The sequence below is a fragment of the Chiroxiphia lanceolata genome, chromosome 3 (genome assembly GCF_009829145.1).
Source record: "Chiroxiphia lanceolata isolate bChiLan1 chromosome 3, bChiLan1.pri, whole genome shotgun sequence".
NCBI lineage: Eukaryota > Metazoa > Chordata > Aves > Passeriformes > Pipridae > Chiroxiphia > Chiroxiphia lanceolata.
In genome coordinates, this window is record NC_045639.1 from 105,721,270 (window position 1) to 105,747,612 (window position 26,343).

General features: G+C 36.7%; 1 protein-coding gene across 3 annotated transcripts in view; it reads right to left on the minus strand.

Moving 5' to 3' along the window:
* Positions 1 to 1,819: 1,819 nt before the first annotated feature.
* SMC6 (structural maintenance of chromosomes 6) overlaps positions 1,820 to 26,343 on the minus strand; it is a 37,977-nt gene continuing 13,453 nt past the window's right edge. For all 3 annotated transcript variants that reach the window (XM_032681858.1, XM_032681860.1, XM_032681859.1), the window contains exons 7-28: positions 26,047 to 26,108; positions 25,088 to 25,168; positions 22,361 to 22,462; positions 22,051 to 22,170; positions 21,857 to 21,952; positions 20,693 to 20,839; positions 20,254 to 20,342; positions 19,583 to 19,747; positions 18,408 to 18,586; positions 16,698 to 16,899; positions 16,448 to 16,562; positions 15,295 to 15,455; positions 14,026 to 14,161; positions 12,857 to 12,937; positions 11,769 to 11,939; positions 9,523 to 9,660; positions 8,640 to 8,785; positions 7,819 to 7,944; positions 6,354 to 6,459; positions 4,935 to 5,087; positions 3,506 to 3,603; positions 1,820 to 2,185 (exon numbers count right to left, since the gene is read on the minus strand). In XM_032681858.1, the coding sequence (XP_032537749.1) occupies positions 2,077 to 2,185; positions 3,506 to 3,603; positions 4,935 to 5,087; positions 6,354 to 6,459; positions 7,819 to 7,944; positions 8,640 to 8,785; positions 9,523 to 9,660; positions 11,769 to 11,939; positions 12,857 to 12,937; positions 14,026 to 14,161; positions 15,295 to 15,455; positions 16,448 to 16,562; positions 16,698 to 16,899; positions 18,408 to 18,586; positions 19,583 to 19,747; positions 20,254 to 20,342; positions 20,693 to 20,839; positions 21,857 to 21,952; positions 22,051 to 22,170; positions 22,361 to 22,462; positions 25,088 to 25,168; positions 26,047 to 26,108 (2,783 nt within the window). In that variant the 3' untranslated portion in view covers positions 1,820 to 2,076. The remainder of the gene's footprint in view (positions 2,186 to 3,505; positions 3,604 to 4,934; positions 5,088 to 6,353; positions 6,460 to 7,818; positions 7,945 to 8,639; positions 8,786 to 9,522; positions 9,661 to 11,768; positions 11,940 to 12,856; positions 12,938 to 14,025; positions 14,162 to 15,294; positions 15,456 to 16,447; positions 16,563 to 16,697; positions 16,900 to 18,407; positions 18,587 to 19,582; positions 19,748 to 20,253; positions 20,343 to 20,692; positions 20,840 to 21,856; positions 21,953 to 22,050; positions 22,171 to 22,360; positions 22,463 to 25,087; positions 25,169 to 26,046; positions 26,109 to 26,343) is intronic.

Genomic DNA, 26,343 nt, shown 5'->3' on the forward strand with positions numbered 1-26,343 from the left:
GTTCACGAGGCTGGTGGCTGTAATCTTTCCGCAATTCCCAAAGTTCTGATGGGCTCAGGGACTGGGTAACTCCGCTCTCCTGTCTGATTTACTCTCTGCTTCTCTAATGTGGAACCGCTTCGCTTCCTCTAGTGAATCACTGGCTATTTGTCCTGCCCCGCTTTGCTTCCTCTAGTGAATCACCGGCTATTTGTCCTGCCTCCCCTTCTTCTCTTGGAGGCACGGGTGGGGTAGATCCTCCTCCTTCTTCCTCCCTTACTAATCGCAGAGGTAGGCCTGTAGGTGCTGAGATTTCCTTACCCATGTCTTCATTTTCACTACAGGGGCAATAATGACTTCAGATGTCGTAGTTTGGGTCCTTGTCTCAGTCATATTCTTTTTAGAGTATTGAACTGCAGCTCAATAAGCACAGGTCAGGCCTCAGTACAGGGCAAGAAGTTGCTGGTTTTGATGGGGGTAGGCAAGGCATCCTTCCATTAAACGACATGTCAGCTTGTTGGGGTTGAATACTTGTTCTGATGTGAAGTCCCAGGCAATGGGGGGTGTCAAACACCCTAAGAACCCGCCTAAATTCATCCACATGCCCTGCCACCCAGGAACTGGGCCCTTTAAGGCACATCCCAGTAGATTCTCTCTCGAAGGTTGTTTTGTCCTGCAACAAGGCAACAAAGACAATACTACAGTCCCCAATCCCCATAGTGTTCTCATAGTGTTAGTTATAAGAAGTCCCATGGCCGGACAACTAAAGTAGGGGTTAGTAAAGATCATTGGTACTTTCATTGCAAAGCCATCTATGTCAAAACTAAAAAGGGAAAGTAAGTTGTATCCGTCCCCCTGGAGGTCTTTCAAAGGGTAAGTTCCACATCCCAGAAAGACTATTAGTAAAAGTACAAGTATAAATATTAAATCTGGGTGTAAGGCCATGTTTTATATTAGTATGTCCCCAAGTTAGCAAAACCAAAAAGATAAGCAAGGCAGTGTTTATATAAACAACCTTTCTTGGCAGTCTTCCCGGCACCAGAATTGTTATTGTTTACCTTGGCTGAATGCCAGGTATCCACCGGGCCTGTGCCCAGCCTCCCCCGGGGAGGAGAGGGGAGGAGGAAAGACGGAAAAGGAAAAAAACCTGCGAAACCGACCTTGCTAAGAAAGGCGGTTTAATATTTACACAGAGAGGAAAAAAACTATAAGCACTATACACCCAGAGAGGAACTAACAACTTCCCCACGAGAACGCTCTCCTCCTCCAAAGAAACGGCCTGACTATTCTGTGCAGCTACCTGGAAGAGAAGAGAGAGGCCTTGCTTCCTTCTCATGTCTTTTATATCAGAGCTGACGGAACATGGTATGGAATAGCTTATTGGCACAATATGAATCAGGTCATCTATCTAGTTCCTTTTCCCTTCCAGGGAGGGTAACAAACCCATTACAGTTTTGTAAGCTCACGTCCAAAGAAACTCAAACTCTTTAGGAAAAGAAATAAAAGCACTTGTTTCCACACCCAGATAATATACTGTAAATAAATTTTTCCCTTCTCTAATTATGAAAGTATAAGTACTAATAGTTTCTCATGTTCAGCTGCTGTGGTTCCAATGGAAAATCAATGAAACACGTTTTACTACATGTATTAATTAGCACATGTTTAAGAAATAAAGCAGAGCTAGGAAGAAACCAGTATTTTTAACTTAATGCTAATTTTAAATGTGTAGAGACATTAAAACATTACCACAAGTATCAGTTCATCAGTTCATGTTTATTAAAATATTACTTAATAGTTATACAAAATATATTTCAATTTTTCCAGAAGAAAAAACAGAACAACTGATAAAAAATTGTATTAGTTAGTAGCTAAAAATATCAACTGAACATTGAAAATTTTCTCATCATACAAACTCTGTCTATTCTTGGTCTGTGCACACACAAAGTAAATTCTTTAAAAATTAATAATAACAATACAGAAACATCTTCCTGAGAGTATCTAATAAAACATCCCCTTCTTCAGCATCAGGAAGCAATAACTTTATATATATTATTCCACATTTGTGCTCAATAGTATGCCATATTCACAGAGAGATACTTATTGATCTTCATCACAGTCTGTCCTATTTTGGAAATTCAATTGTCTTTGGCCTCTTTCGGGGTCTTGCAAGCAGAGAATTCGAATATGGGGACTCTTAGGCAGAGATCTAAAAATAAAGTATGCATCATTTAAACAGTGTTTCTTCTCCACAAATTTAATATTTCCATTTGATTCTTTCCAATACATATTTTCCTTTAAATAACTCCATCTTTTTAATTTGACCGTCTCAAAAAAAAAGCAACACGGGGTGAAATTCAGGCTTCAGTAAACTGATATTGGACCCAGACTTCACTAAAAGCTTGAGGCAAAGACAAGGACTGATTTCCATCATGTGATTTCTAACAATTAGACTACCTTAATTAGAGAAAAGGTACTTTTACAAAAAACCTCCAAACAAAGCAGTGATGGAATACCGTTTGTATTTGCCTTACAGATCCTTATAGGCACTATATACACGTGCAATCACTCACATGCAATCACTAAGAATGAGCAAAGCTACTAAACATACATTTACATAGGCTTCTACACTGATCATCCTAAATTATTTTTTCCTGAAGGTGCCTCCATATCTCTGTTAAATTTAATATTTGCTGAACATGCAACATGTAACAATGTAACAAAAGCAAACTGCACTTGAATTATTAAACTTTTAAAAAGTAACCATACAAAAAATTCCTGTATGTTTATTAGTTTCAGAAAATCTCCACAAAAGCATTTCCACTGAAATAAAAACAGAACACTACTACTCTATTTTTTATATACTCTAGTGAGGGAAGACAATTAAAATAAATCAACTTCATTTTGAAGACTGCTTAATTACCCTCTTCAGGCATCAGTTACATTGGGTTCATAGGGAGGAGTTAGCTGCACAGGGTTAGACAGTGACTGTTCCTTTGAGCTGGACATGGCTTTACCAGGGACTTATGGAGGTTTTGGAACAATTTTGAGCTACTAGATCAAAAATTCAAAACATGGTGTAAGTTATGAGTCTCTAGATCGACAATATTAAAACTCATAAAATAAAATAAACGCAAGTGACAAACACCTTGAAAGTACTGTAGTATTAACAGAAAAAATGCTACATCTTCTGTTAATTTTGGGAGGGGAGACGGACATACAGGGCACTAAACAACAAGGAGCCTGCTTGACAAAATAAAACATTTCAAAAAGTTGTTTTACTTCAGATAAACTGATTCAAGTCCAGCTGAATTACCATATTAACAGACATTACGTAAGGAAGAGTAAAAAAAAATATTAAATTCCGAGAACTATCAGCACTGAACTGCCTAATTGTTGATGTTCTACTGCTACAAAAAGCAAAATTTCTTTCTCTTCATATTTAATTTTTTCAATTACACTTCTTGCAAGAGAACTTAGTAATTCCTTGTAATTTTTCTACCACAAAACAAAACACAACGGTATTTACCTTATGCTTTGGGGGGTGAACAAAATGAACTGTCGATACTGCTGAAAATTAGCCCTCTCCAGAATCATATCGATGGCAATTCTTCTGTTAAGCATGTCCTAAAGACAAAAGATTTATCAGGTAGTAATGTTGACCATAGTAAACACATTAGAAAATATGATTCGAGGAACACCTACCAGAATTAATTCCTATACAGTAAAGGTTTACTATAGAAAAGTCTGATAACATCTAAGCTGGAGAAACATTAGGGTTAAATTCTAAAAACTACAAATTATAGTCTGGGAAATTCTTAAACTGTACTTTTTAGTATCCAAGGACAATGGAAAGCTTCTATCAGAATAATCACACACTCCTACTCACTGTTTTTCTATCAGTTTTGATATACATGTAATACTTCTTACTTTATTCAAATGCTGAGATGAAATGTATTTTAGTAGAATAATGTTTCTGGTAAAATTCTGCCTCAATAATACCTGAAAGGATTTAGGAGTTGCATGAAACCTAAGACATTATGGAGCTTGTTTTTATTAGGATTATTACTGTTATTATCATCTATTTTGAACACAACCTTATGCATCAGGCTTTACTGAAAGAGATGCACAATGGGAAGCTGTTTCTAGCAGAGACTAACAAAGTTTTGCTGCTGTAACTGTTTCACATGAAACTAGGGATCTCTAAAATTCTTCATATGTGAAGTATATTACCTTTTTTCTCCTCTAGGTCTGTAATTCCCAGTAAATAGGTGATTGACACTGAAGACAAAATTAAATAATGCACTTTCAACTCTTTCTCTCATAGAAGTAATTATTTTCTAAAACAATACCACCCTGCATATTAATAAGGAGCAAATACATATTTAAAAAAATTAAAAATTGGTTAATGTCCTACCCAGGGATGCTGTTAACAAAAATACGATTTACCAGTTTTAGATGACCTTAGTATTTATTCTGCATCTCAGCATCTTGGAAAGATGCTACTAAGTGAAGTATAAAATGACTTCCTGAGTAGCAACAGTGAACTCAATTGCTATACTTGCTCTGAAAAAAACTCCACATTGATCTCAAAATTGGTAGAAACCACATCCCAAGCCCAGAAAGGTACAGCAAAATGTAGAGGCAACCTGTGACAAACACAGTAACAGCTGATTTATGATTTTTATGCTGAACAAAGGTTTGAGCCTGTACATTAACAGAAATGCTCATATCTCTGGGCACCAACTTCAGAAACAAAATAAGCTTCAAAAGACACTAAACAAAGTGAACAAGATCCCTAACTTTGGTTTGGGGAATTTGGATATTGGTTTGGGGCTTTTTATTATTTACAGTTACCAGTGGTGGTTTTAAATCTAACCAAATACAAGTAACAATACCACTATTTGACTAATTTATATAAATCGTAGTAGGAGATGTAGTTTAAGTTTAAAGTATACCATGTAGACATCAAATTCATCCAAGCATCTGAAAGGAGAGTCAGTGATGTTCCACAGAGAAAGAATGTAACAAACTGTGGAGAAGGTACGTTCACCTCCTGATAAGGCCCTCAAATCAGTAAGGGAAGCTTTGTCTTCATCTCCAAACTGAACCTTGAAATAAAAATATTGAAGCAATTTTTAGACATGAGACAGAGACTTACTAACAGAATCATAACTTTAACAGCAAATACATTTTACATGAGCATATCACCTGAGAACAATTTTCTGCAACTCACTGCAACTGCCATTCTGGAATGGGATGGCTCCTAACCATTTAATAACACATTTCTAGGATCACTGCAACTTCCTCTATCACAGTAAAATACAGACTGAATGACTATGCCAGTGTTTTCTTATTCAATTCTCTATTTTTGATAGCTGTTAAACAATGGTTCATAAATGTTAACTAGTGTAGTTACATTACAGTAAAATCCAATGGTTACCAGCTACAACAGAATATCAGGTAATTGATTTACAGTGGAATTTTAAAGGCGGAAGAGTTTCTTTACTGGAATGCATGAAACATTGTGAACAGCCCTTTGGTTCCATTGATTAGGATGACATCTTGTGGCACTCCTGTAAGATAAAACTTAGGCATTTTCTTGTCCTGTTAATTGCATTACCTTTAACAAGTTCAGCAGGAAAAGAAGAATTATTTTGGAGTGGGATCTTTTTTTGGGGGGAATTGTTTTCTTTTTGCAATTTACCTTCCTTGACTAAATATAGATCTATTGTCAGAAACATGAGATATTAGCTATTAAAAATATTTATCCCGATGAAGTCAGGTAATGATTTGATATTTTATGGACTGAGTTTGATTCTTCAGATACATGTGCTACACCTGTTTAATTAGGACTGCAACAACACATATTTATGTTGTCACTGCACATTTTTCCCCTTAATTCCTAAAACTGAGTCTCCCACAGAAATGAAAGTATATAAACCCATGACTTTTTGGGATGTATGTTAAAAGACACACAAAAACCCCCACAATATTGAAGCTTTAAGTCACTAAAAGTTGTTTAAATAACAACTAGAGTCATTACACAATCACACAAATAATGGTGAATTTCCTATCAATGAAACAGGAATGAGTTACTTTGAAAGACTTTCTAGGATGACTCAGTAGTGAATTCTTCTCCTTGGTACAAGACAACAATCTAAATTTATTTCCTGTAATCTATCACCCCACTCATTTAAGATGGCAATGTTTTTTATGTTTGCTAGTTTTCAACAACATTCTACAGTTTACTGTATCACAATTTGGAGAGGGAAGAACAATTTATTCTATCCTTTGCAACACAAGCCCTAGCACCTGAGATCAAAAAAAGTAATAATTACATATTATGATAATTGAAGTCATATAAAATAACTTACAGTTATGGAAAGTGTCTCATTCTTGTGATCAAAAAGTATTTTTCCAGAGCAACCTCGAACATGCAATAATCCCTCAAAGCTGCTTTTGCACCGTATAGAAAGGATACTTAAATCAAGCAAACAAGCATTAGGTCAGCAAGTTTTACAATACATAAAAAAGTGATTGTTTATCAACAATCCCACATCATTAAGTATTAAGGCCTGCTCCATTAATAACACTTTCCCCAAAGCAATTATGCTCTTAAGTGGGTGACATTCAATACTTAACATCTGCAGAGAATCAGTGACACAAAGCAAGGAGGTAAGAAATCCAGATGTACAGTTTTGTATTTTCTAGAATTTGCTTTAATAGACCGGAAGCTTTTTACACCATTTTTCCAGAACTTCAACAGACAATTACCACACTCCACTGCTTCCCTATGCAGTACTAGGACTGCACAGTAAGGAATTTACATGGCCTTTGGTAGATTCTGGGAATTAAAGAGAGTTGTGTATTAATTTCTCTGCCCACCCCCTCAATTCTAGCATATTCTAGCCCAACAGACAACATATGACAGTTCCTCCAAGAAAGAACTATGGTTCTTTTACACATTGTAAGGTGGGATTCATACTCAACCTTGGGCACCAGGTCTAAGATTCAATTTGACATAGGCGGGCACCATAAGGCAAGTATCAGATTCTGCAAGTAAATCTTGCCCACTACTGTCTCTGTACTTCCACCTGCAAAGGTTGGGATTCTCCTCATCATCACTATTTGTCAGGATCATACTGGCACCTCCCCAAATCCAGATCAAAAAGTACAAAAAAGCAGAGCCAACAAAGATATCCCTCAATTTCTGCTGAAGGGAATGACAGATGTTGAAGTGCTGCATTGGAAAACAGACCATCAATCCTTTTAAAGTGAGGCCACCACAAAATCTTCATGGATACATACAGGATACTAAGGAACTGAAGCAAGAAAGAAGAGGTGCACTCCCGGTATGGAGAAGCAGCTGTCAAATTATAGAATCTGAATAGAGATCTTCAAATTTTTTCAGCATATGGCAAAGTGCTTGGCCCACAATGAAATTATGTGAGCTCAGCACCAGTAATTATGTTCAATAAAAATGAGTGACAGTCCAGATTATTTGAGTTCTAGTACGTTGATGATACTCTACTGACCAAACTCAGCACTCAGACATAGCTGCCTTGGATGAAGTCAGTACAGTCGAGGTCTTTGGTGTGAAGCAAAATAAGCCTCCACTATCACACTGCTTTTCCAGCTGTCAGTCCAGGCTTCCTCTAAACTGTCAGGAATGACAGGACTGAAACTGAGACCAAGCTTAGGTTAAAAAGATTGCTGTGAACACTGGCCTAAAGACAGTCCATTCTCACTGGTCTGCTCTTTAATTTTCACCCTGGAATATGGGAACATACTTAGACGTCAGTTTATCTGAAACCTGAAATTACAGTAAAATTAACTCACCGTAGGAATTGCTGATATGCTTTGACCCTCTCTGCCATGATTCTTTCCAGCACCCTAAAAAATTTCTTTAAATTCTTTACTTTACTGCTTGCATCCTCATATCTTTCTTTTGCATCATGAAATTGCCTGTTTTGATTAACAGAAAGTTTAGTTAGCATGCATTACATTAAAACTAAGCTATTGTTGTATATGCTGAAAATCATTTTGATAAAATATTCAAATGAAAACTCTTTTGTGAGGATTTATGTTAAATCTAAAAGCATTTGATTAGTCAAAATAAGACACTGTTAACAAATCAAAAATGGTCAAAAATTAAATCTTATTTCTATTTTTAATTCTTTTGACAGTAAACTCTGGCATCAAGGAGAATGAATGATTGGGTTCCCCATGCTCAAGAATATCTGAGGGGAGTTCTCCCTTGCAAGACACTGTATTCAAAACATCAAGTAACTTTCTAACTTGTGCATTAGTTACTCAAACTAGAAGTATGCTTAACACTCAATGCATCACAGAACAATGGTGAGTTATGTTTGTGTAGTCATAACTGGGATACTTCTGAACACTAAGAGGGTACCTAATTACTAGTAATGTCATATATATATAGAACAGATGCTGCTTAAAATCACTGGAGGGTTTTTCAGGACTCCTAAATCTGTTCAGTACTGGTTGACTGCGAATCAGTACAACACATTTCCATACCTTCACACACAGCTTAAATACTAAAAACACACATAAATGCACAGTGAGTCACTAAGAAAACTGTTCCTTCCCCTCTCTTTTCCATCTTACCTAAACAACTTTACACAGTTAAGATGACTTACTGTATTATTTCTTCTCTGTTTCCATGGAGACTAGTTTCTGATTTTATCTTCTCTCTGAAGCGATTCATTTCTGCATCAAGGCTCTTAACAGTCCTGCTGACCTGGATGCGCTCCGAGTAGATTTGCCTGGCCTGTGCTGTTTTTTCCTAAAGTAATGTTTGAAGCTCAACTAATTGATACATTTTTTTTAAAATCTGTTTAGTTCTCGCAACAAATATTTTAGGCTATGGAAAAACACGGTCTCCAAGCAAGACAATGTTTTTGTGCTGTTTTTTGTGTATTCATCACAGCAAACCCAGTTAACAATTTTATTAACGATATTTATAGGTAGATAGCTATTTCAGTATCCATCTGAGATTTTTGATAATATCACAGTTATTTAGCTAATACAGATAAATAAGGAATGGAAATCACCATAATTAAATAGTCTTCCAAAAGTCTTTGTGGATGTGATTTCCAAGGTAATAAATAAAGCCTAGCTAAGCCTTCAAAAGATCACATATGGGGTCTATACAATGAAAAACCTAGCATCCGAGAAACCAGAACAGCATTATTCAATTTAACTTAAAATGCAAATTTTAAGGTTAAGTCATTTTCATCTTCTCATAGCAAAAAACAGAAGAAATAGTCCTAGATGGATAATCCCTAGCTTATCTGTCAAGACAGAAATTGTGTCCTGCCAGAAAAAAGAGGTCTCAATTCACTTACACAAAATTACTTTTACTTGATTTTGACAGTCAGGTTAGGACATACCTGAGAGAATACTCAGTGTAGCTGAGTATTAACATGGTCTGTATGTCACACAACTGGAATGATTTATTATTAAATATTAGAAGGATCATGACCATCTGACTTCAATGAAGAAAAAAACCCCCACACATACCTCTAGTTCCTTTTCTTTGGCAGCCAGCAATTCTTTGAGCTTTTCTATGCAAGCCAAGTGTTCTTTCTGTTTGTCTGCATAGTGCTGCAAATGGCGTTTACTGCTTTCCATTTCTGACTCAGCCTGGTTTAATTCATCCTGTTTGGAAACAAATCATGATGAGAGCTGTTTGGGGTAGATTCCTGAGAATCTCTCCACATGTTTATGGACTTATCACAGGTTGTTTTTAACACAGTCTAATTGATTTTCATTTCAGTACTACTCCTTCTAGAGTCCAGGAGCTTTAACAGCAGCTTATCAGAGAGTCTGTACTCAATTCTGACAAGGACATATTAAATACATGCAATGATTTTAGGAATCATATCTTGAAGTGATGTTTTATTCTTTGAAAAAAGCCATCCTTTCTCCTAAAACTCAAAAATATAGATTTATTTTTTTACACTACATTCTACCCAGAATTTCTGATGACTGTGTAAAAACATCAGCCAGAACTGCATTTCTGTGTGACAATTCAGTGTCCTGTTATACCTGTAATATAAAGTCATAGAATTATAGAATAGTTAAGGTTGAAAAGGACCTTTAAAATCATCAAGTCAAACCATCAACCCAGCACCACCAGCATAAACACCACTAAACCATGTCCTCCAGTGCAATTTCCACACATTTTTTGAATGCTTCCAGGGATGGTGACTCCACCACCTGCCTGGGCAGTTCGTTCCACTGTTTTACCACCCCTTCTGTGAAAAATTTTTTCCTAATATCTAATCTAAACCTCCCCTTGTGCAATTTGAGGCCATTTCCTCTGTTATCTGCGAGAAGAGACCGAGCTCCACCTCGCTACAACCTCCTTTCAGGTGTAGCTGTAAAGTGGTAAGGTCCTCCTGAGCCTCCTTTTCTCCAGGCTAAACAATCCCAGTTCCCTCAGCTGCTCCTCACAGGAACTGTGCTCCAGACCCTTCACCAGCAACTTCTATACTATATAAGTCTTGATACTGTTGAAGTGATATATCTTTCCAGAGAAGCAAAAAGGTACAAAGGTACAAATTAAGGCATAATTTTCTTCCTCGTCCCTGTCCACTAGATGGCTTAACAATCAAAAAGAAAAAAACCCCAAACCAAACAAAAAAAAACAAATAAAAACCACCCCGAACCCCCAAAATGACAAACAACAAAACCAAACATCAACAACAATAATAGATGCTCTTACTTTTTTCAAATCCTATCTTAAAGCCACAACTTACAGGTTATTAAACAACTGTAGAACACTTAACAACACATCTAATTTAAAACCCTTTCAGGAATTTTAGAGCTGCCCTCTACTGTGTTCAGTGTTCCAAATAACAAGCAATAATAATGTTCTCATATTCTGAATAGGTCTATTCTCTTTTCTTACACAGTGGTTCTTTTAAAAGAGATCATATCTCTAGAATTTCCATATTAGATACATTAAAACATATTTATTGGTTGCTTTCCTGACCTGTTTTCTTCCTCTTTTTGTTTGCTCTTACTTTTTTAATTTGGGCTGACTACATAGCAATATACAGTTTAAGTGAGACATATAAGAAATTAGGATAGTGATCCTTCTAAGTTTTTCCTCATTCCATCCTTCTATAAGTTTACAATACTGTAAGTGTGATGGACTCTTATTTCTGTTTTCCATTTTCAAACCATTAGTTCTTGCCAATGTCACATTTTGCATGTCACCACTCTGCTATTTGTCTTAAGTCTTGGTATTTCTCTGCCTTTTACAGGTGCCTTCTGTAGCCTTGAATAATTAAAACTAGGTACTGGTACCTTCTGGGATTATGCAACTTCATAGAATAACAACCACTTCGTACAGAACTTCAAATGCTATTTCAAGAAATAAACAGGTATGAACATTCTTAGCCAAGGCTTCCTAGAAAGAAACAAGCCAAAACAGCAAATACGATGCACAAAAAAGGAAAGCCAAGGAAACTATTTTTCCTTCCTTTTCACTCCATGGCTAAAGATACCTGGAAATGAACTCTCTTTGAACATAAAACACTACAGCAACTATACTTAACAACCAACATCACCTTCAAAATATTGCCAAGATTATTTCTCAACATGCTCTAGATGGAATGCTCCATTTCCATTTTATAGGCAGACCTTAAGTGTATGAGGAAGCAGTACTATCTTTTCTCCTGCCTCACCTCTTCTTAACCTCATTATCCTTGCCACACAAATGGAGCAAATTAAAAAATACAGTATGAAATTATTATTACCTTAATTGGACCAGCAACAACTTCTACTTCATGAATTTTTTCTTTCACTTCTTTTAATTTTTTTTCAGCTTCCAGGAGAATATTTTTCAGTTCTTCCATGTTTCTGCTTTGTAGTTGCATGTCTTCTTTTACAGATTCCATCTTAGCCTTATTTTCTTCAGCTTCATCTTGCTGTCAAAATATATTAAAGTGAGGAATAATAAAAGGAAACGTACATTTGTAAATTACTGTACCAGATTTTAATTTCACTATCAGGGTACAATATTACATGAAGTACTCTAAAATTCTAATATGAACATGAGCAGCTCAATGTAATTGTCATGAAAGCCTAAAAGAAGAGACTGACAAATCTTGTAGGAGACCACTAAATCAAACTCCAAAATAAAAGTGGAATTTCATAATTATAAAGGACTTTATTTGGGAGTTGTGATGAAAAAAATGAAAATAATAAGGAAATTTCCTTCAGGATCCATGACAGAATATGTACATACAGTATACAAAGGAATACAGGAAGAGTAAGTGGATTGTTGCTGTTATTTAGAAAACTAGACCATTCCGAAGGAATTATCATCATACATACTTTCTGATTCACAAAGACAAATACTGCAAAATATTTGGGCCCCAAAGAGAAGATACAAGGACTCCCTGAAACAACATCTCGGCCTTGGCCATACTGATCATCATAACTGGTCTACTCTGGCCTCCAATCGGGAGGTCTGGAGACACACCATCTATAACGCTGCTGATGCTTTTGAGAAAGCACGCAGGATCACCCTTGAGGAGAAAAGGCAACGCAGAAAGAATTGTGCCTTGCAGAATTTACCTCCTAAGGAGTCTTTCTGCTGTGCCTTTTGCAACCGGACGTGCCTGTCTCGTATTGGCCTTTTTAGCCACCAATGCACTTGCAACAAACATGGGTAGAGACCTTTCCCTAATCTTCGTTCGCGAAGCCGAGTCATGAAAATGAATTAATGAATGAATGAACATTCTTGACTATTCATCCAACTTTGCTTATTTCAAAACACTGCCAACATTAAAAGACATCATTTCATACGCTGATTAGAGATAATTTGATAATCTATTCTTACTAATATACGGATGTCCACTGACTGGTGTTCTTCCACATTTTCAAGATCTACTATTTCTCCATTTGTTGTTCTTATTTTTATCTGAAAAAAACCCAAACATATCCTTAAGTTAACTAAAGAGAAAAGTTCACATTTGTTCATTTAAGTCATCACAGAAGATATTTGATTTTTTTAGTTTCATTAGTGACTAACAAAAGACAACTCTTCACACCTACCTATGGAATTAATTTTCATAAGATATAACTTGATCTGAAAGTCATGTGCACTTAAAATCATTATTTCATTTGTATTTAACATAAGAATTGAATAAAATAAATTTTATTTTTTCTTCAAATATTTATCTTCAGCATTTCAGTCCACATGCCAGTTTTTTTGCTACTTCTTAGTTGTAATTTACCGAATATAACCTTATATAGCACATATTAGCTTACACTGCCTATCTGGAGCATCACTGGCCGCCACAAAGATATATCACAGAATAAGAGAATATGCTGAGTGGAAAGAACCTACAAGGATCATCGAGTCCAACCTTTAGCTCTGCACAGAACCATCCCCAAGAGTCACACCATGTGCCTGAGAGTATTGTCCAAATGCTTCTTGAACTCTGTCAGGCTTGGTGTTGTGACCACTTCCCTGGGGAGCCTGTTCCAGTACCCAATATCCTACCTAGGAGTAGTAAAAACACAGAAAGGAAGCTAACAGTTGTAAAATGGTTTTAAAGAAATTAAAATTAAGGAAACTTAAAGATGTGACATGTCCCAGCATACCAAAATAGGATAAGCGTATATACGAAGAGTATGACAACAAGCAAGATTCTGGGAATGAAGAGGCAAGCCTCAACAGAAATAAAGGAGAGAGAAGGATTATATGATGTAAGTGTCTGCTCCGTGCACTATTAGTGTCAAAACAAACAGTAGAAATTTGTGAGATTTTGCACAAAGGGGAAGAAAGATATCAAACAGAAACAACAGCATATGTTAGGACTGATGTCCTATCATTCTGTCCCAAATTATGAGAGTATATTAAGAACGTAAAAAACAGGAAAGCAAACAGTAAAAGTAAGGATAAACATTAAAAACTATCACTCAGTCAAAATACATTGCAGAAGTCAAAATGAAATAGGGAAAGACTGATGAGTTTCTAAAAACTAGTGTTGTTCTTATTTTTACCTGTAGTTCTTTTTGGTGTCGTCGATGACCATAAAGATGATCTTCATTTTGCCTAATCTCATTTTCAATGGAATATAAACGTTGCTGAGATGCTGCCAACTGTGCCCTTTTGCTTTCAATCTCTTTATCCAAGTGACTTTATAAACAAAGTGATATTGAGATATATTACACAGGTATTATTTATGACACACACAGAAAACCACAAAAATTACGTGAATGACAAGACAAAGCGTAAAAATGCACTTTTTCAACTAGCCTACATCATTCCTCCATGGCAAAACTAGCAATAGAATTCCTGTCACACTTTGAAAGTGTCCTGGTTGTTGCTATTACTGTGCATTTCTTATTCCATTGCTGTTTATTTTCAGTAAACTGTCAACTCATAGTCTCTGCCTTTGCCCTCTCTTACTGGAGGGGGGTGAGTGGAAGTGGAGTGGCTTATTTGGGGTTTAATTCCCAGCTGTTTTTTTTAAACCACCACAGAAAGTTAAGATAATCTTTGAGTGAAGTTCATTATATACCAACATGAAGAAAGTATAGTTAACAGACATATTTAAAACTTTTGAGTTCATAGAAATTAATTTTAACATTCAATTCAGTCTATACTATCAGCAATTAATACTAAAATTAAAATATTTACCTAATATGTCTCTAATATAATCTGAGCCTCAAAAGTAATCTATTGTTGCCAATTTGTTTATTGACAGTTCGTTTGCAATCTTTGAAGTACATTTTACTTTTTTAACTACCAATAACTAAGCAATGAGAGAGAAAAACCTTAAAAATATAAAAGGTGAGATACCTACCATGAATGAAGTCAAAAGCCTGAGAAAGCACAGATGCAAAGTTTGAAACCAGTAGTAGCATATGTGCTAACAACTTTGGTTTGGAAAATCAGGCTTCCCTTACAGTAAACTATGACACCACTGTTCAAGAGTTAGATTTTAAAAGAAACAGCTTTGATTCCATACTCATTTTCTCCAATTGTAAACTAAAAAAGAAGGTAGATAGATTTCCTGGAGTATCCAGCACAACTAATCCTTACTTGCCACAAGCTGAAAGATAACTAGATACAATGCAGCTTTGCACCTATCACAGAAAGACACTGAAATAAAGAGATTTTCTAGAATTCTCAGGAGGGAAGTGTAAATCTCAGAAAGAAAATGGAGAGATTAGAGAGTAGTGTACATGTAAATAGAGAAATAAGCAATTCCACTCCTCATGTCAACAAGCACAGTTTTTACAAACACAACATTACAAGATGCTAACCTTATTTCTGCTTCAACATCTTGACTAAGGTACTTGGGTCTGGAGTAATTGGAAGAGTAATATCGTCTTTCAAAGACGTGATCACCTTCACCAGTGAAAGCTTCTTTACAGTTTGCTGGGGGATGACTGGACTGCATTACCTCACGAGCTCTACGGTTGCTCTGAAAAACACAATGGCCTTATCATACCAATAGAAAAGCAACAACAATTAAAGATAACAATTTAAAAGTCATCTAGATGCTCTCATCCAGAAATAAGTTCAATTCCTAAAGAAATAAGAAATACAGTAATGACAGAATGTGGAAAAATATTTATGTCAAGAATCTACTTTTCTTAGTTGAACAAGACATTTCTGTTCTCAAGAACCCAGCAAGTCTAGCTACTCATTTATTTTATTCTTTTACAAATTTATCTACTTTGTAAATTCTGTAGTCTAATCAATCCCTTGTAATTTGCCATGGGAAAAAAACCCCACTAACCAAAAGGTTACTATGCACAGTGTATTTAGTAGTCAGAAGTGGAATAAACATACAGGAAACCATCTTCCAAAGCAAGGTATGAAGTACATAAAACAATATTCAATTAAAGTTTAATGTCAGTAACATTTCCAACAAACATGTTGCTAAAAAAAAAACATTGACAGTGCCAGACTAAGCAGTCACAAGTGCCTTTGTCCAAGGCAATAGTGTTCTCTATTCAGAAGCATCAGTTCTTCCACGCAATACTTCAGATTCAATTGACATAGTTCAGGTAGGGCTCAAAGATGGTAAAGTGATTAGGTAAGGCAGGGAGGGAATAACAAATCTAATATTCCTGCCATGAGAAAAGCCTAGAAAGTTCAGCTGTACATACATTCAGTGACAGCCACGCTTGATAAACAGTCAGCTCTGCACTCGACAGAGCATGAGCTGCCTGTTTTCCAGTAGGAATGCCAGAGGACAAACCGGGACAAGAGATTCTGGAGGAAAATAAAATCCACAAAAAGTAAGCGTCGTTAGTTCCATCAGGGTCCTCACCTCTCCTCAGGCAGGAAGGGAAACAAAACTTGCTCTACCCCTTTTATCCATTACAGACACTACCAGTGAAGGTTCCAGATGCTCCACACAGAGAAAACAAGTTTCTTTAAAGACCAACAGGGAGCCTAAAGCCTTACTTTAATCAGCAGGACTTTTTCTATACCCCTCACATCGATCAAACAATTGGCAACCATTACATGATCTATTTCCAATGCTGTCAGTACTGATGGGAATTCTGGATGATAAACAGCTCTGAAGAAAAGAAGAAAAAATATCATTTATAAAACTCACATGAGATTCATAAAAAAAAAAAAATCAAAAATAGTTCTTTTCAACTAATAATTTGAACCATTAAGGCTAAGCAACAAATTTCAAAACATAACTTACCTCGGTCTAACATCATAAATTTTATTCTGGAATTTATTTACAATTATTTGAGGTCTAAATCCATGTGGATAATGTTTTGACATCAGTAACTGTAGAGTTCTTTCATCGCTATGATTATCACAGCAAAATGCATGAACTAGGCCCTTTAAACAGGCTTCGATAGCCAAGGTCAGTTCAGGATCTTTTGGATGAATGAAAGCACCTAAATAAACATAAGAGGCAAGGCTTTAGGAGCTGTGTTCCACGACAAAACATTCAGTAGGATATTTTTACTAATTGTTGTCTTGTGCTGCAGGGTTTTTTTAAGAGTCTAAAATAAACCTTTCTTACAAATAGAAAAAAAAAATTAAGAAGTTGACTAAAAGATAAAAAACACCACAACAGACAAGCTACCCTGAGAACATAAATATATAATTTCTGTTCCTAGAGACACGTACACATAGTTGGAGGCCTACATTTTCTTTCAGGATTTTTGACTGGTGTCTACTAACTTCCATTTAGGGTACCAATTTTAAGGCAACTCAGCAGTAGTGTATAAAGGCAAAGATGGCTTATTGTGAAGGACCAGGAATCAGAATGGGGAAAATCTCAGAAGTGGAAAAATATGTACCAGTGATTGAAAGGACTTTATGATACAGACTTTACAGTTATTATGTATATACACATTGTATGCTTCCCCAGAATTTATATTTCCTGGGCATGTCCTGGCCTGTCCACCTCCCTGCTCCTCTGTTTCTCTGCCGATTGGCTGGAGAAGCTGCAGAGAGGGGCCTCCATTCGCCCCTTCCCTTCCTGGTTCTTCCCACGCTCCTCCCTCTTTTGCCCGTGTCCCTATCCTGGTTTGTCCTCCCGCTTGTCTGTCTCATGCTCCGCCCTATGTTCTGGCCCTTTCCCCTCCTGAGCTGATAAAAGATCGGGTGCAGGCGTGAATAAAGCATTCTACCTGCATCCCACCTTTGTGTCCCGGACTCATGCAATGCCACGGTCCCCCCCCTTTTCGGACCGCGGCAGCTTATCAACAATTTAATGCTTTAAGGATGAAGGCAGTGGAACAACTATGCTGCAACTTAAACATGAAGATTTCCATTATATCTATCACCTGTCTTCTGCAGTACATATTCTTACTCTGCAGTAAATGCCACATACTTTAGTACTTGGCCTTCACATCCAGAATATGCTGAAGTCTTTGCTCCCATTCACAAACTGAAAACAGCAGCCACTGTCAGAGCTGGACAGAAAACAAATAAAGGCCAGCTTCCCAAGAAAATCTCAGTTGGGTCTGTCTGAGTTGATCCACCCAAAACATCTCGAGTTTGACAAGCCCACAAGTCAGCCACTGGACACTTTGAACAAAATCTGTCTAAGATCTGGATAGTGCTACCCACCAAGGCACCCAAAGCACAGCAGTCTGATGCTTTGGGGGTGTGGGGGAGTTGGAGGGGTGCACTGAAAGTTTGCTATTTTAGCTACATAAAATACCTCAACTCAAACACCTGGAAAGTGAGAAAAACCAGAAGATGTCAGCAAGTTCATGACAGGAGCAAAAGATAACCTACCAGGATAAAACTTTTAGTTCTGGAAGTACAGAAGAAAAAGATATATCTGAACTCCTTAAAGAACAAATAATTTTCCTGAAAGACCACTGTTTTCATTAGCAGCCACACAAGAAGTCCTATGAGAAAATGTGCCTGTTTCAGCAGTTATTCTTACCTATAGGTCCAAGAGGTTTTTTGTTAAAGCGCCCTTGCTTATAGGCTGTTTCAACTGCTTCAACAAATCCTGGTATATGTGGTCCAAATCTTTTCAAAGTATCTGTTTTACTGTCTTTCAGCTCTCTCAGCTGCTTCTGCTTGGCATCCAGTGCTTGTTGCGCATCAGCGTTTTCTCTCCTAAGAGAACAGAATTTTTTTTCGGTAGTTATAGAGCCTTAATTGGACTAAAAGAATTATAAAGCCTTGTCTTTCAATTCCTAATAGCACAGTGTATTGAGATGTCAGTAGTTCAATGTACATCCAGGTACAGTGAACATGCAACAATATTTTTATAGTTTTAAGAAACATGAGACAAAAAAGAGAAAAAATTTCTACTTTGCAACAGTTTTACAAGATTTTATTTCTAAAAAATTATAATAAATTTATTTTATTTCTAATTATATGCTTCAATTTCACTGTCTTCTAAAAGACTTTCAACAGAATACAAAGTAAGAATTGGTTATAATAATTGATAAAAGATATTTAAACTAATACACCAAGTGCAATAAGCAACAATTCTCAAATCCCTCAAGACAATAAATGACATTGTCATAATCCCCTCTGGTAATACTGTTCAAGTTCAGATTTCCAAATCAAAGCCAGAGTGCTTTGGTTTTCCAGTTTGGGTATGGACTAAATTGGTACTTGAAGCACTTGCCTCAAAGCCTCTAGGAATGTGCCTTAACTAGAGATGCAATAATTACTCCTAAGGGTATCTATTTTCTTATAATGTTTTACATATCTTGTGCTGTCCTATCAGGATATACCGGTGTATTAAACTAACAAAAAAAAATTTCAGTCATAATCTGCCCATAGGATGATAAGAGAGTAAGATACAGATAGTGGAAAGAAGAAAGAAGGATATTAAACTGACAGCATGGATTTATAGCAGGTTTTAAATTACTAAAAACTTTCACTTCTAATGACAAAACAGTTTTCTTAATTTTCCAAAAGTTTTTTAATTAAGTCATGGAAGTGTCAAAGAAAAAGTTCAGTGAGTGCTAAGATAAACAAGGGGATAAAAAAAAAAAAGAAACTGGAGCCTAATACTTCAGGGAACGCAAGTACATAACAAGGGATCTCTCTCTATAACTTAAAACAAAGGAAAACTTACATTCAAAAAGCATAACTTACCTGACCCTGGCATGTTCTTCCCTACATTTATATATAGCCTGCTGAAACTGATCCATCTGCTGAGCAATCATTATTTCTTCGTCACGGAATGCCTTTAACTGTTCCCTTAAGTGCGCAATTTTCCTTTGTCTTTCCAATCTTTCAGGCTCTGGAACCTGATTAGCACTAGGAAAGAATATACTTCAATATTTTAACACCATACTGATGAATTGTAAATGACATGAACTTTATTACTTGTAGCAGACAGAAGATTTATGTATCAGAAATTTATGTCTAAGATTCTGTGCATTTACAAAATCTACAAAGCATAAATCCCATTTTTTATTTATTTTTTTTTAAATTTGTAATCACATGTAAACTCTCTCCAGTTACATTCCTATTGCATTTAGTTTAAGGCATATTTGTTTTGCGACATCACGGAAGGTAGAAAATGTCTATTATCATCACAAAAAAAAAAAAAGCCTTTTTGCTACCCAGTTACCTCATCACATCCTAGTCAAAGTCTTGGCATGCAAAGAAACAGGATCAGAAATATTTAAATATTTAACTGGACCCTGTAAGGTTTAAGTAAGTATTTTATATTACTACAGATTTTCTCATTAATCAGAAGAGCTCGGTGCTTTCAGACCTGTATAATAAACATACATCATCATCACTGTATCTGTATTTACCTGCTTTTCAGTTCCTCGATTCGTTTACACAGCTGTTCATCATCTTTTCCCAGACGTTTTAACTCTGTTTTGAAACGATTATAAACCACCTAGGAAGGAAAAAGGATACAGTAATTTAAGAAATAGAAGAAATCATTTCAAAAAGAACTACACTTTTGAGTAAATAAATACTGAACGGCACCAAACCAGACAAACATAACTTGATTTTCAAGAATTAAATTTATTTATTTATTTTGACCTAAGTTTAACACCGATTAACACCTATATAAAGATATAAACCCCAGGGCCCCGACCAGAAACTACTTGCCAGTTAGCAGGAAATTCCACCTGTTTTGAACTGCACTGTGGATTCAGGAAGCCAAGACAAAGATGCAGAAGTACAGAAGGGTAGAGCATGGACAAGATTAAAACTTTAAACTGGTACAAACTTTTTGCCTACCTCGATTTCATTGACTGCTTTTCTTTTTGCTTGCACTTCAGCCTTCAAAGAAATACACTGAGGATGAAGGGCTTGTGCTTCTTCACTTACTGTTTCTAATCTGTCTTGTACTGCTTTGTACTTTTTTTCTGCTTCATTCACTTTTACCTTTGGTGAAAAAAGAGAATGATATACAAGTAGTAATGGAGCAAAATTTTTCATTTGCCACTATGGACATGCAAAGATGAAAATTAATAAATGGACATTCTCAGGAAACCTACAGACTACCAAATCTGTGAAGTAAACATTAGCAACCTTTTTTTCTATCTCATGATTTACTCAAAACAGGACTCTTGATACAATAAGGCCAAGTAACATGACATCAAAAGAAGTTAAGCCAGTGTCTGGACAATGGTCCTTCAGTACTACACAGACATGTTCACCCCAATGCAAAAATGCCTCAATTGTAAAACAAATACTTAAAAGCAAACAAACCAATCCACAAAATTTTTTTTAAAAAAGGAAAATGCTAATAAAGAAAACTTGGAGAAGAAGTTTTAATAGACTGAAAAGTTTTGGGGCTGTTCAGCCCAGAGAACAGAAGAAAAAGTTGTATGGAGACCTCATATCAGCCTTTCAGCATCTGAAGGGGACTTAAAAGGAAGCCTGAGAGGAACTCTTCATCCTTTGTAGTGACAGGACAGGGAGTAATGAGTTCAAACTGAAAGAGGGGAAATTTAGATATATGGAATGAATTCTTTCCCATGAGGGTGGTGAGGCACTGGCACAGGTTGCCCAGAGAAGCTGTGGCTGCCCCATTCCTGGCAGTGTTCAACACCAGGCTGGATGGGGCACTGAGGAACCTGATCTAGTGGAAGGTGTCCCTGCCCACGGCATGGGGATTGGAACTAGATGATTCAAACCAACCCAAACCATTCTATGATTCTAAATTCACAATAATGATGCCTAGCATTTCTCTGTAAAAATATATATTTCATAGGTTAATATGAATATTCGACAAAATTATTCTTTCTTTCTACCTACAGAAGTCTTAAGAAGTCAAAGACTTACAAAGGTCTCCTGAAATCATTGATCTTTTCTGTAGGCAATGATACCCAAGAAAACCTACATGACAGATCTCTGAGGCAGGGACTAAAACCAGAGTGATGTAAACTGTATATGTACCTGCCATTCTTCTACCTTCTGAATAAACTCTGTATTTGCTTCTTCAGCCTTGATGCCTTCTTTGATTGGCTCTATTTCTTTTTCCATCTCACTCACCTAAAAAGAAACCTATATTAGCATGTATCAGAACGTCTGCAACAGACTGAGAAAGAAGTACATTTCATACGAATAACATATTTTAGCAAGACACTTACCACTGCCCATGCCATATTATGTTTCAACTCTTCGAGACGTCTTCGCATGTCATTCACAAATGCAATGCTTTTGTAGAGTTCCTTTTTTTCTAAATAAATCTGCCTAAGTTCTTCAAGACGCTTAAAAAAGAAAAGCAGAGGTTCATCATGAGTGCAAAAAGTCGTCAGGTAGTACGAAATCTTGGAAAGATTTGTTTTTTGTAAAATTTAATGTCACTAAGACCTAATCAAATCAAAACCATGCAGTTTAAGTCCTATAGTTCTTACAGTGCACAGATCTGTGCTAATAATTACTTTAACTTTTACATACCTCTCTTCCTTGTTCTATCTGAATACGTGTATTCTGTTGAGTTTTCTCAACACATGAATAGTCTTCTTTCATTTGTTCCAGCTGAGTTGCCTTCATAAAAAACTAAAAAGGAATAAAAATTTGCAGATGTCAGATTCAGCGCCTTATCTAAGTGAACTTTAATTGCCACAGAAAGACCATTCATTCCAACCTCTCTGCATGCTGAATGAAACCCAAAGTAAAGTAAATGGTGGGGTTCTGGTGGTACAACTTCCATCCCCTTCTCGGCCTGCACTGTGATATCAGAAATGCTCATTAGGCCTTGGCCTTGATGAACAGCACCTGGGCTCAGCTCCTTGTGAGCATATTGGAAACACTCTCTGCTCCCAGGAACTTATGCTGTCTGATGAGCTCCTGTTTTTAACAAAACTGCCTTGGAAACTTACTTTTCTTGCCTGAATAACAACCCATGTGGAACGACATTTTTGTTACTGAACTTTCAAAGTAAGTTACAAACCCAAATTGTGGCAAGGATGGAACACTACTATGACTAAAGCCCACTCTTTTGCAGCTCTATAAACAGCAGTCCTAAGTGAGACCCTTTGAGCTCTCTTGCACCTTAGTGGGCTGTGACCAGCATCTCGCTCTGAGTGGGACACCTCTTGTACCACTGAGCTCTCAAATTTACTTGGAAGTTCACAACAGAGCCTGAGCTGATATCCCCACTCCTCAAGGATCAACCTGTTGAGACGATACAAAGGCATCCAACGTGAGTACTTCCCTGAATTCGATGGGAATTTTTCAGAAATACACCTTGTATGTACTGTTAAGGCCTGTGGGTGTGCGAATATGCTCTAGCAAATGTATTATGAATGTCACCTTATTAGATTCTTAAGTAAAGTAGGCCTATAAGTGAGTTACCATTGTGCTATAGTAAATTCTATAAGAATCTTTTGTTAAATTGTTTAAATTAGGCTATCAATTAAGTGCTGTTAAGTTTAAGTGCTGTCAAGCTTAGGTGCTGTCAAAACCTTTAAGCCTAAAACATTGGTCAAGTCTGGGGCTGAGTCTGGCAAGTCACTCTGAACCCTGTGACTTAATGGGCAGGTCTCCCTTACTCCTTTTTATCCTTACCCTTTTCCCATCACCAGCCTCTATGTAGATCATTTTAGGTTGATTTTAGTTTTAGCTTGATAGATTACAGGTTTGAGTATGATTTTCCTCTGTGTGCTTTAACCACCCAGGTAAGCAGAAGAGTGAACCTCGTCAACAAACTTTGTCCTGCTTTCATTTTAATATTAAACCTGCTCTTTTGCTGCTCCCTGTGCTGGTGGTTCTTTGAGCAATCTAAAACACTCATTTGCAACTCTGGTATTTCTGAATAATGAACTAACTCAGCAGTGTCCTAAAATTTAATTTTATCAATCTCTTTAGAGAGAATAAACTTAAAAAAAATTGTTTGTGCAAGTGGATGACTGCTGCAATCAGACAGAGTACTGGCTCTGGCCAGGATGAAGTTAAGTGTCTTCATAGCAACTTTTATGGTGCTGTATTTTAGATGTGTGATCAAAACAATACTGACAACACCCTAATATTTTAGCTGTTGCACCAAGGCCTCCAGTTTCTCACTGCCCTCCCAGTGAGTACATTAGCGGGGTGTGCAAGAAGTTGGGAAGGGATACAACCAGGCAGTTGATCCCAGATATGCCACCCCATGAAACTTCACTGTCGTGGTTTAGCCCCTGCCAGCAACTCAGCCCCCCACAGCCACTCACTCACTTCCCCTTGGTGTGATGGAGGAGAGAATCGGAAAAGTAAAAGCGAGAAAACTCGTCGGTTGAGATAAAAATAATTTAATAAAGGAAAAGCTACACAAACACAAGCAAAGCGAAACAAGGAATTCATTCATCACTTCCCATGGGCAGGCAGGCGTTCACGCATCCCCAGGAAAGCAGAGCTCCATCATGTGATTTGGGAAGACAAATCCATCACTCTGTCTTCTAATTCCTTCTTCTTCCCTCAGCTCTATATGCTGAGCACGATCCCGCATGGTCTGGGATATCCCTTGGGTCAGTTGGGATCAGCTGTTCCAGCTGTATCCCCTCCCAACTCCTTGTGCACTCCCATCCTCCTTGCTAGTGAGGTGGGGTGAGAAGCCGAAAAAGCCTTGACTGTGTTCAGTAAGCACTGCTCGGCATTTACAAAAATAGCAGTAACAAAAACATCTCCATGTTATCAACATTGTTTTCAGCACAAATCCACAAGGTAGCCCTATCTTATCTGCCATGAAGAAAATTAACTCTATCCCAGCCCAAACCAGCGCAGCCATGCTCAGCAAAAAATGGGATAGGAGAAGGTTTAGGGGGATTAGCCATCTTTTGCTTGGGAAGTGGTTTGGCATTCATCTACCAGCTGGAGGTGGTGAGCAATTGCTTTTGCGTCTCTTGTTTTCTTTCTCTTTCTTTCTCTCTCCTTCCAGCTTTCTCTGCATTTTTTAAAAATAATTTTTATCTCGTCCTTTTAAGTTCTTTTATTGTACTCTTACGTTCCTCTTACCCCGGCCCAAGCTGGAGGGAAGCACAGAAGGGAAGTGAGTGGTTGTGTGGTATTGAGCTGCTTACCTGAGTTAAACCACAACAGGTTATTAAAATCAAGGAATCTGATATTTTTTTCCATCCAAATGCCGCTTCTAAAAATTTGAAATCAGTATTCTAATGTTTAGTCAAAATGCTCAATTATTTTTCTTACCTTATACTTGTCACTTTCACTTTTAGTCTGTAAAAACTGCTTACTCATCTCTTGGGTTAAAATAGTCACAGGATTATCTACCTGCAAAAAATAATTGCTTTTGTTTTATTTTGAATAGAACAGTTATCATGTGACTGCAAATCCATGAAAGTGAGCAAACCATCACCTTGTTCCATGTACTGCAATTCAATACTAAGATTCAGAAATTAAGACTTCTAATCCTATCATCTCTTTAAAAAAATACAAAACCTAACACACAAACCCAATAACAAACAGAAACTTTAGAAATCAAACTCCATCAAGTACAAAATCAAACCATAGCAAGATCAACTTGCTTCCAGGGGGATGACTTCTATAAAGACAGTGTCTGTAAGTTCCATTTATTTAACAAGATCAGCATTAGAAATTTTGTCCAATGTTGTATTTCTCATTATTTAATTGATCAAATTGATCATTTAATGCAATGAATTGACCCATATATTCTTACAGAAGTTTCCACAAAAAAAAAAATCAATACGTATTAACTGAAGTCTGTGTTACTTGAAATTCTAAGTATGTTGAATATTTTAAACTTTGTGTGCATTACCTGATCTTTCATTAACCACTTAAGCAGCAAAAACACACTCAAATTTCTTCCACAGAAAACAGTGAAATAATCAGCATAAAAACTCCCTCCAGATACAAAAGAAACCTATGCAAGGACTTTCATCAACAAGCTACATGACTCTTGGCTCACAGATGATAGCAAATACGTATCTGCCTGGGACAGAATCTTATTCTAAACTGTATGAGGTATAAATTTCAATTTTTCTTTTGCTGATGCATTTGATTTTGAAATAACATGGAAGGAATAAACCTCTCTCATTTAAGGAAATGAGAAAACACTGCTTTTTAATGAGAGCATTATAATATCGCATGCTGATGTCTGAAATTGCACAGAATTTGAACACAGCAACTACCTGTATATTAAAATGATCCAGTATTTTTACGAGTTCTTCTTTCTTTGAAGAAATTAAGGTTCCTAATGGAAAAAGACAGAGGAAAAATACCAATGGGTCCAAAGTAAGGAGACGTACAATGCCCCAGTCTTTTGTTCAATGTAGCAATGTAAAAAATTAGACTAATTTTTTGTAACATGGATGTAGTCCTAAATGAGAAACACTGGTTGTTTGGGTTTTTTCCTAATATATTTGCATTTGCACAGAAGGACTTCTAATTCAAGTCCCTCGTTGCCTCACAAACCATCTGTGACAAAA